The 16,300-nt window shown below is 37.4% G+C and overlaps 1 protein-coding gene across 1 annotated transcript in view; it reads left to right on the forward strand.

The window, feature by feature from the left end:
• The window catches only part of LOC128700594 (small ribosomal subunit protein mS39), a 63,684-nt gene extending 51,576 nt beyond the window's left edge, over positions 1-12,108 (forward strand). Inside the window, exons 12-14 of the mRNA XM_070098917.1 lie at positions 1,201-1,434; positions 3,415-3,606; positions 10,005-12,108. Coding sequence (XP_069955018.1) covers positions 1,201-1,434; positions 3,415-3,606; positions 10,005-10,151 — 573 coding nt within the window. The 3' untranslated portion in view covers positions 10,152-12,108. The remainder of the gene's footprint in view (positions 1-1,200; positions 1,435-3,414; positions 3,607-10,004) is intronic.
• Positions 12,109-16,300: the final 4,192 nt, after the last annotated feature.

Here is a 16,300-nt window from a genome sequence, read left to right on the forward strand (position 1 = left end):
CAATGGATGAACGTGTGGAGTATTGCTACCTCAACTACCAGACTGAGTGTGGTATGTGTGAGAAGCGGCATCCTGGGCGGGTGGACACATCTGATATGGACGATTTCTGAGCGGACGTATGAAACCCGGGGGAAAATTTCGTTGGAAAAAGTGCTCGAAATCCGAATTGTACGATTTCCACATCGAACGAAAACCAGGGGTCCATTGTAGTGTATTATTATTATTATTATTATTGTTATTTTCATTTTATGTTTTACCTCAGCAACCATCTGCCAGGGCAGTATAACCGAAAGTAACACATTCACCATCATTCATTCGGTTACTGTGTTGTCAGAAGAGTGCTGACATCACAGTTCAGATTACCCTCCAAATACAACATCCTCATCCCTACCCTCCTTCAGAGTGCAAGCACTGCCCTTTCCACCTCCGGGACTGAAGCCGTCTAGCTGGTTTCCCTTAAATTCTTTCATAATGTTATGTTGCTCACACTCCAACAGCACATCCATTAAAAACCACTAGTCTCCATTCACTCCTGTATAACACACTCACTCAAGCCTACTGAATACTCAAGCCCCTAAAACTCTATTATTATTATTGGTAAATAATAAAAATAATCCCAGGTAGTAGGTTGGTAGACAGCAACTGCCCAGAGAGGTACTGCTGGCCTGCCAAGTGAGTATAAAACAAAAGCCTGTAATTGTTTTACACGATGGTAGGATTGCTGGTGTCTTTTTTCTGTCTCGTAAACTTGCAACATTTCAGGTACGTTTTGCTACTTCTACTTACACTTAGGTCACACTACACATGCATGTACAAGCATATATATACACACCCCTCTGGGTTTTCTTCTATTTTCTTGCTAGTTCTTATTCTTGTTTATTTCCTCTTATCTCCATGGGGAAGTGAAACAGGATTCTTCCTCTGTAAGCCATGCGTGTTGTAAGAGTTAACTAAAATGCCAGGCACAAGGGGCTAGTAACCCATTCTCCTGCATAAATTACTAAATTTAAAAAGAGAAACTTTTGTTTTTCTTTTTGGGCCACCCTGCCTCAGTGGGATACAGCCAGTTTGTTAAAAAAAAAAATCAGAAATATACATTGAACCTGTATGGGTCATATAGCAATAGACTTTTGGTGGGAAATAGCTGTAAACATTTCTTTTATATAATGATTTGAACATATATTAAAAATTTCCTCACAGGAAGTGATGAAGGCAATAAGCACTCATGAGGCCTTCGAGTATTTACCCCAGCTGTGGTCAGACATGATAGTATTTGAACACACATCTCGAGATCGTCTCCTTTCACTTGTATTGTCAGTGCTTACCAAGTATCAGCCATCAGAGGAAAATAAACAGCTTACCAAGCAGCTGGCAACCATTGCTTGGGATGTATGGACAAGAGTACAGGAACAAGATGAGACCAGACATAATAAGGTAACAACTGTTTGCATAATATTTAATGACATTTTACTTTCAAAACAGATATTATATTGATGATCTTTCAAAGCTTTGGATGTGAATTTGAATTTTGAATATACAGTAGACCCTTAAGCATATTACACTGTGGTTACGTTCCTGAAAATGCCGTGTTAGATAAATCCGTGTTAGATAAACTATAGACCTTATGGTAAAAATAGGGTTACATTCCTGGGAGCCCAAAAAAAGCCAAACAGTTTTTTTTTTTTTAGACTTCCAGATCTTACAAAAATAAAAGTGAATATGTAATTTTTGTTCATTGTCTTGATGCATTATGCTGATTTTACTGCTTAAAACTACAAATGCAACAGAAATAATAGTATTTCTTACCTTAAGCTGTGGGTGCTGGTATTTGTCAATAATTGTGAAGAGAGTGGAGAGTTACGCTGTGGTCCTACTGGGCTGAGGTGGATGGTAGAGGTTCTGGTACTGAAGTTGATGGTTGTACTGGAGTGTGCATAAATTCTGTAATGGATTTCGGGGTTATTTTACCTTGCAGTACATTATACAGCTGATGGTAAGGCATCAGCTGCTCTAGAACCCATTTCAGAGCACTGCTTCTAGATTTGTCAGGGTTCTCTTCAGCGAAAAAGTCTAACTTTAATTCAGTAAGTCAAGTCAGTCAGTAAGTCAGTCAAGTCAGTCAGTTTAGTCAGTCAGTCAGTCAGTCAGTCAGTCAGTCAGTCAAGTCAGTCAGTAAGTCATTTAAGTCAGTCAAGTCAATCAGTAACTCCAAGACTTAAACACTTAACCCTTTTCTTGCCACTTTCAGCAACACTTGTGTGCCTACTGGGTGCCATGATTGCTTGGCAGATACAAGATATGGCAATTAAAATATCAAAACACAATCCACACACACAGCTGGCTCCTAGACCCGCATGAACGGAAGGTTGGGACGGGGGTGGCAGGGGATGGTGGTATGTCTTCCCCATGGAGACAGTGGTCTCACCCACAGCAAGGCGGCTGCTGGAGCTAGGGAAATATCCCACAGGTGACACTCCAAATTTTTTCCCCTCCCAGAAACTGAACCGTGTTAAGTTAATTTTATGAAGTGTTGTATAAAATTATGCTGCAATTTTTTAGTAGTGTAATAACCAAAATGTGTCAGATAAATCTGTGTAATATAATGGTCTACTGTATAGTAAGCCCCCCTTTTCCATGATTTATGGGGGAGGATGTATTCCACGAAAACTGATTTCCAAAACATTCTATGTAAATCAAATATTGAATTTTACAAAAATTATATGGAGACTGCATACCTGCAAAACACCCCACCCACTCGCCTCCCACGATGTTAATAAAAACAAATGACCAGCAACACTGCATTTTAAACACTCACAGATTGAGTGTTCACTATGATATACAATAGGAATTATCCCTCTTACACTTTCCTGATCTTATGCTGTAATTTTGTATTAAATATCTTGACATGTGAGCTTTGCTCCTAAATACAAGTACAGGCTTATGGTACATTATTATCTGCAAGTTTTACTTTCAGATCTTCAACTTGTAATATTCATTATATGTAACATATACATGTCTTTTAGATGATTCATTTACATTACAATCCAAAAATTTAGAATGTTCTATATATCTGTCTGGGTATAAAGGGCCATGAGGGGTCTGAAATGCCAATATCTTTATTAAATTTATGAAGCTCTTTGTAAATTTGCCATCCATGAGTTTGCAATTTTTCTTGTGCTATACTGGAGTAAGAGATGGATACCTACTTCAGTCTCTCAATGCTATAAAACCATATCTACAATAATTTTTTTTTTTTTTTTTTTTCAACAAGTCGGCCCTCTCCCACCGAGGCAGGGTGACAATAATTATTAATACTTATTTTATTGTGCCTGTATATGGATTCATTGCCATTATGTTAATGAAATATATTATTTAATTTAAACCAAATGAATACCTATAACATACTTTTCTCAGGTTTCATGGAACGGCCTGATGATTGGTGATTTATTAACTACCTTAGTTCAGTGTGGAGAGTATGATAAATCTTTGATTGTGATGAAGGAAGCAACTACTAATGCCCATAAGATACTAGGCTATATACCAGTTAATGCCTTACAAATATTGAATAATGCTGCTATTGAAAAGGAAGATGCTGAAACATGTGTGGTAAGTTTTTTACTTCATTTTGTTTACCTCTTAAATACCTCAAGTCCATCGTAACTCAAGGGACCACTGTATTTATTTTACAAAATTTTTTTGGCAATTATTTGTGATAATGGCACATGGCCTGTAGATTATACATGATTAACTAGTAGCTATATTGGCATTGCATAAGGCAGGTAAAAAATTAGTAAAATTGCTGCTTGTGAGGGTGTGATAATAAGAACTGTACAAAAATGGGTGAGACATTCCAGCCATTAACCCTTAAACGGTCCAAAGAGATCGACGTTCAAATTCGTAGTGCTACAAAAGTAGATCTACTTTTTTTTTACATCTTTTCAAATATAACAACAAAAAAATGTAGGTAAAAGTTTTTTTTTTACACGTTTTCAAATGTAAAACTAAAAAGAAGATCTACATTTTTTTACATACTTTCAGATGTTGAAAAAACGTATATATACGTTTGGACCATTTAAGGGTTAAACAGAGATCAAGGAGGAAGAAGTCTGTTAGTCATAGGACATCCAAAGTTGTTAAAGGACAAATGGAGAATGATCCTACATTAACTGCACATAAGTTACAGAATTAAATTCCAATTACTAGAAAAGTCTGGTGACAGGACAGCACAATGCCATTTGCATAATAAGTTGGGAGTATTGTAATTTCAGGGCTGTGCACAAGCCAATTCTCACTGTTAAGGGAATAGCCAACTGAAAGTTTTTTGTAAGAATTACATTAAATTGGATGAGGAAGAGTGGAAGTCAATGGTTTGGAGTGATGAAGTCACTTTTTGTGTAACAGGTGGAAGTTACGAACGTGTGTGGAGGAAACCAAAGTCAGGTCATTTTGCTTCTAAATACACAGCTAAAGTGAAAGCACACTGCCTCCCTCATGGCCTGGGGGTGCTTTAACCCATTCACTGTTGGTGCCGTAGTACTACGGCTTGCAAGCCAGTGTTGGTGCCATAGTATTACGCCGAAATTCTAGCGGCTTCAAATCTAACAGGAGAAAGCTGGTAGACCTACATGTGAGTGAATGGGTCTGCATGGTTAATGTGTGCAGTATAAAAGAAATCCTGCAGCACACAGTGCATAATGAGAGAAAAAAAAACTGACCGTGTGATTGGTTTAAAACGCCAATTTTGAGGTGTATTTTTGTATGGAATTTATGGTTGTATTCTCATTTTCTTGGTCTCATTTGATAAAACTGAAGATATATTACAGAAATAGAGATGATTTTGATTGGTTTCACAATGAAAAGTACCTTGAAATTGAGCTCAAAGTACTGGAAATGTTCGATTTTTGCCGATGTTCAAGAGTAAACAAATGACGTCACCGTCCAGTACATGTCCAACTGGCCAGTCTAATATACAGGCATGAATGGGTTGACATTATTTATACAATTATTACAATAATGCAGTAGTCTGCATAACAGTAAATCTTCTATTTTTTGTGTGAATAAAAATTAAAAAGAGAAAGCAAGAGCAATATAAGAGGGGCCTGGAGACATGACTAATGAACAGAAAAATTTTTATTTTGGTGCCAGGAATGTCTGCATTGTTTATTCTGGACCCTATTTTGAAATTGGTATCTTTTGAAATTTGTGTGAAATTGGCCAAATTGCCAATATCTGATCACTTTATTGGGTAGTTGAAATTGGTAAATGGGCAGTTTCTCGTACTCATTCGATAGAACAAATGGATTTCTAGCTAAATAGCTACAAGTTTGGTAGACTGGAACACTGGAATTGGCTGAAAATAGGGCTCAAATTGGGCAAAATCGCTGATGCGTATATATCGCTGAGACTGCTAACTCCATGAGAGTGTAATTCTGTAAGTTTTCTCCATCATTTCATAAGAAAATTTTTTTTTTTTTAAATTCTTCGACACTGAGAGCAAGTTTGTGAGCAGGGGTCTCGACAGTGAAAGGGTTAACCATCATGGGTTAGGGGAGTTAGTGATACTGGAAAAGAATGCTTCAGTGATAAAGGGCAGTACGTATTTAGTTTTTAGTATGATATTTGCCAGACTTTTTTGAGAAGTGCCACAGCAACTCTCTTATGCAAGACTGGCCTGATTAACTCACTAGACTTAAATCCAGTAGAGAACATTTGGAACTTTATTAAGCATCAACTTTGTGGCAGGACTTTTCTTTTGTCCTCAAACTCTGAAGTGCTTTTAAGCAAGTGTGGGAGAGTATTGACTTTCCTATTCTCCATAATTTAATCTTAGCAGTGCCTGGGAGACTTAATCCTTAAACTGTCCAATCATAGATCTACGTTTTCATGGCCAGTGCTCTGAATATTTTTTTTTTTTTTTTTTAAATTAAAGGCAATTTTCTGTGTAATAAGACCAAAAAAAATTTTTTTTAGGACCAGTATGTACTTACCAGGATATAAGCCTGCAAAGTTGGTGCTGGATGCTCACCTGACAGCAACATGGAGTCCTGTCGCTTGCAGAAGTGTTGCTGATATACCTTTTCTCATTTTTATTTTAATTTATATATTTTTTATGTTCTGACAATTGCAATTTATAGTAGTACTTGTGATTTCATAACCAATCTTTGTTCTGACACCAATATTAGGTACTTAAATAGTACTCAGATAGTCAGAAACACACCAAAAGGTGAACATTTTCATCTGCCTTGGTCATTTACTATTGTCTAGAAATATATACAAAGTATTTATAGGTTCCAGCAATGTTTTAGACATGCTGGAGTATATATGAAACTCCTTGAAGCACAGTGTAAGACGAGTGTCACTCCACTGCTGACAGTGCAGCAGTGGAATGACACTTGATGATCATGCACTGCTCCAGGGAACCCTGGCTTTGTTTTCACTGTTGCACATAAACATGTCTGTCTGTCTTTGTTTCTGTCTAGCTCTGTCTGCTTATCTGTCTGCCTGTGTGTCTTTGTTTTTGTCTGCCTATGTGTCTGTCTTTCTGTCTCCCTGTGTGTGTGTCTGTCTGCCTGTGTATGTCTGTCTTTCTGTCTGCTTGTCTCTGTCTGAGAGAGTGGCTCATGAACCAGCAGGTATTACACACAATGCAGAGTCATCACATTTGATTCCTGTGTGTATTACTTGCCAGTCACGCTTATTATGCCTAGCTTGATAACTAGCGCATTCAGCTCACACACTGAGGTCTGGAGTTCGATTCTCGTCTGGCATGGCTGGAAAACGTTTCGGACGTATTTCCATAAGACACCTGCCGTCCATGTTCACCCATCAGTATAAAATGGGTACCTGGGTGTTAGTCAACTGGTGTGGATCGCATCCTGAGACAAAACTGACCTAATTTGCCCAAAATGCTCAGCATAACAAGGGGCCAAACCATACCATGGGCGGGGATAGAACCCACGATCAGAGAGTCCCAGAACTCCAGACCGTCGCGTTAGCCACTGGACCAGCTAGCCACAATAAGATTCATCCAACTAGGTATATTTCTACACCATAGGAAGGTTAGCATAAACACCACTGTGACCACAAATGCAAGTTTTTACAGACGAATCTCCAGCTAGTGTGGCTGTGACAAACTTTAGCTCAAGTCACCTCAAAGCCGTTAACATGACTCAAGAAATCGTAATGACACGATTGCAAACAAACCATACCACGGGCTGGTCCAGTGGCTAACACGACGGTCTGGAGTTCTGAGACTCTCTGATCGTGGGTTCTATCCCCGCCCGTGGCATGGTTTGTTTGCAATCATGTCATTACGATTTCGTGAGTCATAACAAGGGGCTTTCTATATAGTAGTAAGCCCCATAGGTAATTTACACTATGTATGATAACTGTACTTATGTGTACCTGTGAGCGAGAGACATAAAGAGACAGACAGACAGAGATAGACAGAGACAGATATAGAGAGAGAGACAGCCAAAGTCAGTCAGCCAGCCAACCGGTCTGCTGAATATGTATTACACATGTTCCAGAATCGTTTCTCTTAAGGCATAGGTTATAGGACATTCTGGCAGGATGACACTGCCAGTGGTATCAAAAATGAAAGGATGTTGCACAATGTTGCCCATGGGTTATTACTGAGGTTTTTGATATTTTCTTGACCGCTTGTGGCCACATCCATCTTAAAGCCACTAAACTCTGGGTCGGCATCACTTTCCTCTTAAAAGGGGAATGTTAATACAATATCATATCAGTGAATCCCTGGTGTTTGCCATGCTATTTGCTCTAGCTGGTGCTCAATTGAACTGGTGCTCCCACAAGCTACTGAGTGGTCTCAGATTTTTTTAATACTGTGCTTACTGAGTCTTAAGACCCATTCTATATTGACCAGGCATCTCAGGCCAATTGTGCCAAATTTAGAGGCAGGAAAAATAAAATGTAGATCTACATTTGGACAGTTTAAGGGTTAAGGAATGCATCAAGAGTAAGGGTAATCCTACAAAATACTGTGCCGTATGACCCTTGTGGGCTTAACTCTTGGTTTTGATTATAATAATACAAAATACTAGTAAATACTAGTGTAGGTGAGTAACCCATGAAATTTTCAGTATTTTATTTTTAAAAAGTTATTTTATGTTAAGTGTTTTCATTATCTGCATTTATTTTTTCTGTTCACATAAATATTTGTGATGTCTGCTGTGTATAACAAAAACAATTAAATTTCCATAGTCATACATACTTTTTTTTTTTTTTTTAAGTCAGCCATCTCCCACTGAGGCAGGAGTCAGTCTGCTGTGTATAACAAAAAAAAAAAAAAAATTTCCATAGTCATACAAACATTTTTTTTTTTTTTTTTTTTTTCAAGTCGGCCATCTCCCACTGAGGCAGGGTGACCCAAAAAGAAAAAATCCCCAAAAGGAAAATACTTTCATCATTCAACACTTTCACCTCACTCATACATAATCACTGTTTTTGCAGAGGCACTCAGATATGACAGTTTACAAGTCCCTCCAAACTGTCAATATCCCAAACCCCTCCTCGAAAGTGCAGGCATTTTACTTCCCATTTCCAGGGCTCAAGTCTGGCTAACCGGTTTCCCTAAATCCTTCACTAAATATTACCCTGCTCACACTCCAACAGCTTGTCATGCTCCAAAAACCATTCGTCTCCATTCACTCCTAACACGCTCACACACGCTTGCTGGAAGCCCAAACCCCTCGCCCACAAAACCTCCTTTACCCCTTCCCTCCAACCTTTTCGAGGATGACCCCTACCCCTCCTTCCCTCCCCTACAAATTTATACACTCTCTAAGTCATTCTACTTTGATCCATTCTCTCTAAATGACCAAACCACCTCAACAACCCCTCTTCAGCCCTCTGACTAATACTTTTAGCAACTCCACACTTCCTCCTAATTTTCACACTCCGAATTCTCTGTATAATATTTACACCACATATTGCTCTTAGACAGGACATCTCCACTGCCTCCCGCTGCCTCCTCGCTGCAGCACTTACAACTCAAGCTTCACACCCATTTAAGAGTGTTGGTACCACTATACTTCCACACATTCCCTTCTTTGCCTCCATAGATAACGTTTTATGTCTCCACAGATACCTCAACGCACTACTCACCTTTTTTCCTTCATCATTTCTACGGTTAACCTCATCCTTCATAAACCCATCCGTTGACAAGTCAACTCCCAAATATCTGAAAACATTCACTTCTTCCATACTCCTTCTCTCCAATGTGATATCAAATTTTTCTTTAAATCGTTTGATACCCTCGTCACCTTACTCTTATTTATGCTCACTTTCAACTTTCTACCTTTACACACCCTCCCAAACTCTTTCACTAACCTTTGCAACTTTTCTTTAGAATCTCCCATAAGTACAGTATCAACAGCAAAAAGTAACTGTACTTGATTCCCTATAATGCAATCCCACCCCTCTCCCCAACACCCTAGCAATTACATCACTATTTTCAGGCTTTTTTGTCTGTGTTCAGTATTGCTTTCACACACCAGTGTCCAACAGTAGTCAGCCATTAAACTGATCATCAGGTTTCCATGATATCTTTTCTCCATGATGGCTAAGTCTTGGCAAAATTGTTCTGTTTCACAGAAACTGTATTTGTTGGAGTAAAATTAACTTTAGATTTGAATTCAGCATCCTTAACCCTTAAACTGTCCAAACAGATCTATGTTCACATGCATAGTGCTCCAAAAGTAGATCTATGTTTTTTTACGTATTTTCAATAAAAAAAAACGTAGATCAAAGTTTTTTTTTACACATTTTCAAATGTAAAAAAGCAAAGAGAAGATTACGTTTTTTTTACATTCAAATGTTGAAAAAACGTAGATCTACGTTTGGGCACACATTATTAAATGTAAACCAAAACCATCGTTAGCCAATGTAGTTAGGGAGGACAATTAATAATTTCAGAGAAAACAGAAAAATCTCCACCTTCTAGAGTATTTCTTGTCATTATACAGAAATTTCCTTCACAGAGTGTAGCTATGTATGGACTGGATGCTGGACACCAAGAGACAGGAGAGATGGTCAAACAGCTTCAATCAAAGTTAAACCTCAGTTTAGAGCACCAGGCAAAACTCTCTTCAGCTTTTGGTACTGAGCTCTTAAATGACTCTTCCTGAAGACATCACTTGCTTGAGAGTAGAGTATTTAGCTTCATGCAGAATACATTTTATCATAAGCAAAATTACCTAGAGAGGAAGAGAAGTGTAAGTTTCAAAATATATAAGTAGTATCCAAACAAGAACATTAGAATTGTTTATTTGGATGTGCAGTGAACCCTAGACTTACTGAAAACTGTTGGTTAGAGAATTGTCTGTTACAATTTCTGTTATTCACTGAATTGAACATTTAATATACTTTTGAAACACAAGCATTATTGAAAAGTAACAGTTTAAAGGAGGAAATATTTCAATTTGGTCTGCAGAGGAGCCATAGTATTCTGGTCATTTGCTAGTCTATATTAACCCTTAAAGTGTCGAAGCGTAGATCTACGTTTGCTCGTGTAGCGCTCCGAATGTAGATCTACTTTTTTTTTAACATTCTCTTATGGAGAAAATCAAGGTCTGAGTGCTACGCTTGCAAACATAGATCTACATTTGGACAGTTTAAGGGTTAATACCTCTCAAGGTGCCTTGATGTCGGTGAGGGGCTTGTGATTCAGAGAAATGACCTGAGTGTTGCATGACCCATGAAAGTTCAGTGCTTTCCTAATTATATTAGCATTATTTTTAAATAGGGAAGCACCAAGCCCATAGAGGTCATACAGTGAAAGGGGAAAGTAATGAAGTCCTTGGATCAAGAGCCCTTCAACATTAAGGTACCTTTTTGAAGGAAGAATCACCTTTGCTGGAGATGCATATTTTTTTTTTGCTACATGATATGTGACCATATTGTCTAATAATGTCGTCCTCCACACCATGCACAGCATTAAAATGCCCTTATAGTTTTGCCACTTCATGAATATAATTAACTGAATTTTAACAATTCTGCACAAACCTAGGGGACCTTGATTCAGGAATTTGTGCTACCTTTTTCTGCTGCTGATCGAACCCAATTGTGCCTGGTAGTGTGTATAAACCACTTCTGTATATATAGTTATATACAGAAGTGGTTTACAATTTCCTCTTCAGAGTAGTGTACAGTATTAATTTTATTGGGGTGGGAGAAGGGAGTGGAGAGAATTGCTAAACCTATAAGAGTCATATAATGCCTTGACAGACAAACTGGTTTGATCCAGGGAAGAAGTCAGATCCAATTCCCTAAATCAAGAGCCCCTCACTAGCATTAAAGCACCTCCTATGAGGGGAAATGTAGAGTAATATGACACATTATAGAATATTTAAGTATTCTTTTAATTTATTTCATTAAGATAGTCCAAAATATAAAGTATGCATGGACGTAATATCTCAGTCCAGTGATTTTAATTTTTGTGCATCAGAATCAATAACGTGTGTAAAATGACCGATTTTTGTTTATTTCATAATTTTTATTAACAGTTTAAACAGCATAATTTTCAATATTACATATGAATTTATATGAATATTTGGATTCTTTCAACCATTTAAAAAATCAAAGATGATTAAACAGGTACATTAAAAAAAGGGAAAAAAATGTATGAACATCTAATAATAATGGGTATTATATTAATGGTATACAATACCAACAAGTAGAGTAAGACACTTGCAACATTTAGGTATCTCTCTGAAGCTTTCTGCCTGCTGTGCAAGCTTCTTTAGTCTAATGCAAAGGTGACTTAATTATTGGAAGCAGTGGAGAGGATCAGTCCCTTACTCTAAGAAATGTTGAGATCACTTCAATATTTCTGCTATCTCCAATATTTCATCTTTGTATCTGACTGAAAAAGCCTGCAGAGCAGGTAAACTATCTCGATGTTAAATATACCTAATTGTTGCACATGTCTCTCAATAATATTGGAAAATAGCCAAATAATTCTTTCTAATTATAGGTACTATAGTATACATCTTCACCATATACATTCATTTAGATTAAAGAATAAGAATAAATGAAATCTGTATTCTGCTAACAAGTAGAAAATAAACATTAAAATTCTTTTAATCTCTTCAGTCATTTTAAGCATAGACAGACCTTTTTCCATATGAAAAAGTAATTAAAAACATAACAGACTGCCTTTCCATATCCTCTAAGTAGTAGTAGTAGTAATAATAATAATAGCTAATTGAAAAAACTAAGAATATATACCCAGTAACAATCATGTACATTGTTTCAATAGTTTGCATTGATAAGTCTCATAAATGGAGTTATCACAATAAACACAGACATATGCTTTTAAGAATAATAACTGTGGAAAGTTGACTAATTAAAAACCAAGAAAGTAAGTGACTAGCACCACAGTGTCACATGACCGTGGTTCAGATTCACTCTCTTGATTATGGTGTGCATGATAAGTGTGTTGCCACAGGGCTGCAATACCTAAATCATTTGTTTTCAATTATAGAGGAATATTAAATATTCAAATATGGGGATTTAAAGGAAATGCAAACCTGTAAATACAAGTCTAGTGCAAAAGGAAGACCACATAACAGCACCATTCCAGTTCATGCAGCAAATTACAACATACAGTACTCTGAATCAGCTTTATAGAACCATTTTGTGTCATGTACTGACTTTATAAAGTATTTGTTTTATATAACACTGGTATGTGTGTGTGTGTGTGGTTTTATAAAGCTAGTTCAGCCTAAAAGTGAAGTAAGAGAGATATACTGAAACTTATAAAACAAAATTATATTCAGTATCTAATCTATTACAGATTTGAAAACTCATATGGTCTTATAAATACTTTTTTGAAAGATAGCCCAAATTTTATCCAGTGATAAAATGGTATCTCAAACATGTAACTTTTATTATAATTTAACTTATCTAGCAATTTTTGTTTTAACTCCTTACCCTGCTGATCAAAGGGAAGATGTCTTACACAAGGAGGTGAAGATTTACAAGTAGGAACTGTGCATTGGCAGTGAACAGAGATTCAAAGTAAGGTTCAACAAATATCATAAAGATATAATAGTCATACACTATTACCCACCTTTCTTTACCCTGTATTATTACATTTATGGAGAACGGGCTATACCCTTAGGGATCATAACTTCTGAGGGAATGGGAAGATGCCTAATCCCTTGGATCAAAGAGCCTCCACCAGCATCAAAAACTTCCCTTGAAGGGTCTTTAGCCTGTAATAATTTTATTTATTTATATTGCCATACTTTGTGCCTCATAAACAGTGAAATTCTGTAGTTACACGATTGATTTTTGTTCCATGAAATATTTATCAAAGTACAGTTGAGCACTACTAAACTGACACTTTCAGAAACTTCCAAATCTGCAATACACAAAAATATACTTTATGTAAAGAATGTTATGGGAATTTTTAGGAGCGATAGTACCAAGGAAACAACTAGACTGTTATAGAGGTGTTCTATTGTAAGCATGGAGGAGCCCAGCCTGTCACGTCTGCCCATCTGGTTAGCTTGGTTGACTCTGAGGCAGAGGTCTGTGAGGGGTAGCCTATGTGTGAGGGGAAAGGGCCAGGGAGCCTGCTTATAAATGTTGCTAGGACATACTAAACAAATAACTTTTGACAAAAATACTCACCAATGCCTATAGTCTTTATTGGCTTCCAATTTTTTTCTGTATTTACATATAAACATGTGATTAATATTTAATCTAGGATAGGCTAGAGAATGTGGAAACTCTGTAATAGTCCCTGTTAATCAGAACACTTAGAATTGGAGGCTCATTAACTTTTACTGTAGATAGCAATTAGATGGTTGTCAGACAGCAACCACTCAAGAAAGTGCAGCTTCTGCCACAAGTGTGAAATGAGGTCTATTTAACATTTAGTCCTTTTGTAAGATTGCTGGTCTTTCCATCTCTTGAACATGTAAATCTTTCAAACTAAGTGGCTGCAGGTAGATTAAGCTGACAGTGCATACACTATTTCCCCTTCCAATTTTTTGAAGTGTTTGAGACAGTTTCATATATAGGGTAGTAAGGCATGGGAATTTATTATAAAATTATGCATTTGTGACAGGGCTTACATGTTTTAGTCCATTCCATGTGAAAGCTTGATCTCTCAACAACTTTCTCTTGTTTACTTGCTCACTCAAGACTGTTAATATCCTCTGTAGTAATTTTTAAATCCTGGTCATCTTTTTTTATATTAAATGAATGAGAGCAAAACCAAGTGTGACTTGTAGCATTGTCACACTGGGGCAGACCAAGCCCTTCAACCCAATGCTCAACTTGGCTCTAACACTACTTCCATTTGCAAATTTTGTATAATCTGTTTTACTCATTTTGTTAATTATCAGTCACCAGCATACATCATGTATTAAATTACGACTGCAGATAAACAAATCATTGTTATAGGTTGGAATTCCAAGTAAATATGGAAAAACGCAATGCACGTTTACAATTATGACTTGTAACTAATCCTCCACATATGTATCTTGTGTACACACACACTTTTTAATGTGTTATGTACGAGTCACCAGCATGCAAGTGTAGAATTATGATCCTGAGGCAGCAATAAGTGGTGATGGGTTGACTGCACAGCCATTCCCTGGAACTGTGCATGCAACTTCCTCTCAGAAAACAGTATTTAAACTTAAGAGCAATCTGAAAAAAATCAAGGTTTAGTGAAAAAAAAAAGCACTGGAGAATTGAAGTTATAAAAATGAATTTGGGTATATTTAGTGTATAATTTAGCAGTGCAGGACTATACAGAATTATAATAAAAAAAGAGCTTTATAAACAATTCAAAGAAGCCAATTTCTTTAATGCTAATTATTTTAAACAAATTCTTGAATCCACCTAGCTGGGTGAAAAAAATGACTTAAAAAAAAAATGACCAGGATCATTAGCTTTATCAGGCACTTGCCATATCAAATAGAAAAAACTATGTGTGGTGTGAATATAATGCAGAGAATTCGTAGTTTGGAAGTTAGGAGGAGGTGCGGGATTACCAAAACTGTTGTCCAGAGGGCTGAGGAAGGGTTGTTGAGGTGGTTCGGACATGTAGAGAGAATGGAGCGAAACAGAATGACTTCAAGAGTGTATCAGTCTGTAGTGGAAGGAAGGCGGGGTAGGGGTCGGCCTAGGAAAGGTTGGAGGGAGGGGGTAAAGGAGGTTTTGTGTGCGAGGGGTTTGGACTTCCAGCAGGCATGCGTGAGCATGTTTGATAGGAGTGAATGGAGACAAATGGTTTTTAATACTTGACGTGCTGTTGGAGTGTGAGCAAAGTAACATTTATGAAGGGATTCAGGGAAACCGGCAGGCCGGACTTGAGTCCTGGAGATGGGAAGTACAATGCCTGCACTCTGAAGGAGGGGTGTTAATGTTGCAGTTTAAAAACTGTAGTGTAAAGCACCCTTCTGGCAAGACAGTGATGGAGTGAATGATGGTGAAAGTTTTTCTTTTTTGGGCCACCCTGCCTTGGTGGGAATCGGCCAGTGTGATAATAAAAAAAAAAAATAACTAATAAAATGTAAATTTGTGACTTATTTTCTGGTACGATTTTCTGTCAATAAATATTCAAGTTGTGCTTGTCTGAAAATATCAATGGGAATAAAGAATATGAATATACTGTACTAAGACTGACAATTGAATTCCTCTTTCAACAAACTGGCTGCATCCCAGCAAAGCAGGGTGGCCCAAAAAGAAAAATGAAAGTTTCTCTTTTTAATTTTAGTAATGTACATATACAGGAGATGGGGTTACTAGCCTCCCCTGCTCTTGGCATTTTAGTTGATCTTACGACATGTATGGCTTACAGAGGAAGAATTCTATTCCACTTCCCCGTGGAGATAAGAGGAAATAAACAAGAACAAAGAACTAGTAAGAAAACAGAAAAAAAAACAGAGGGGTGTGTATATATGCTTGTACATAAACCATACCACGGGCAGGGATAGAACCCATGATCAGAGAGTTTCAAAACTCCAGACTGTCGTGTTAGCCACTGGACCAGCTAGCCACAATAAGCTTCTTCCAACTAGGTATATTTCTACACCATAGGAAAGTTAGCATAGGCACCACTGTGACCACAAATGCAAGTTTTTACAGACGAATCTCCAGCTAGCGTGGCCGTGACGAACTCTAGCTCATGTCCCCTCAAAGCTGTCAACATGACTCACGAAATCGTAATGACACGATTGCAAACAAACCATACCACGGGCAGGGATAGAACCCGTGATCAGAGTCTCAAAACTCCAGACTGTCGCTAGCTGGTCCA

Source organism: Cherax quadricarinatus, chromosome 65 (assembly GCF_038502225.1).
Source record: "Cherax quadricarinatus isolate ZL_2023a chromosome 65, ASM3850222v1, whole genome shotgun sequence".
NCBI lineage: Eukaryota > Metazoa > Arthropoda > Malacostraca > Decapoda > Parastacidae > Cherax > Cherax quadricarinatus.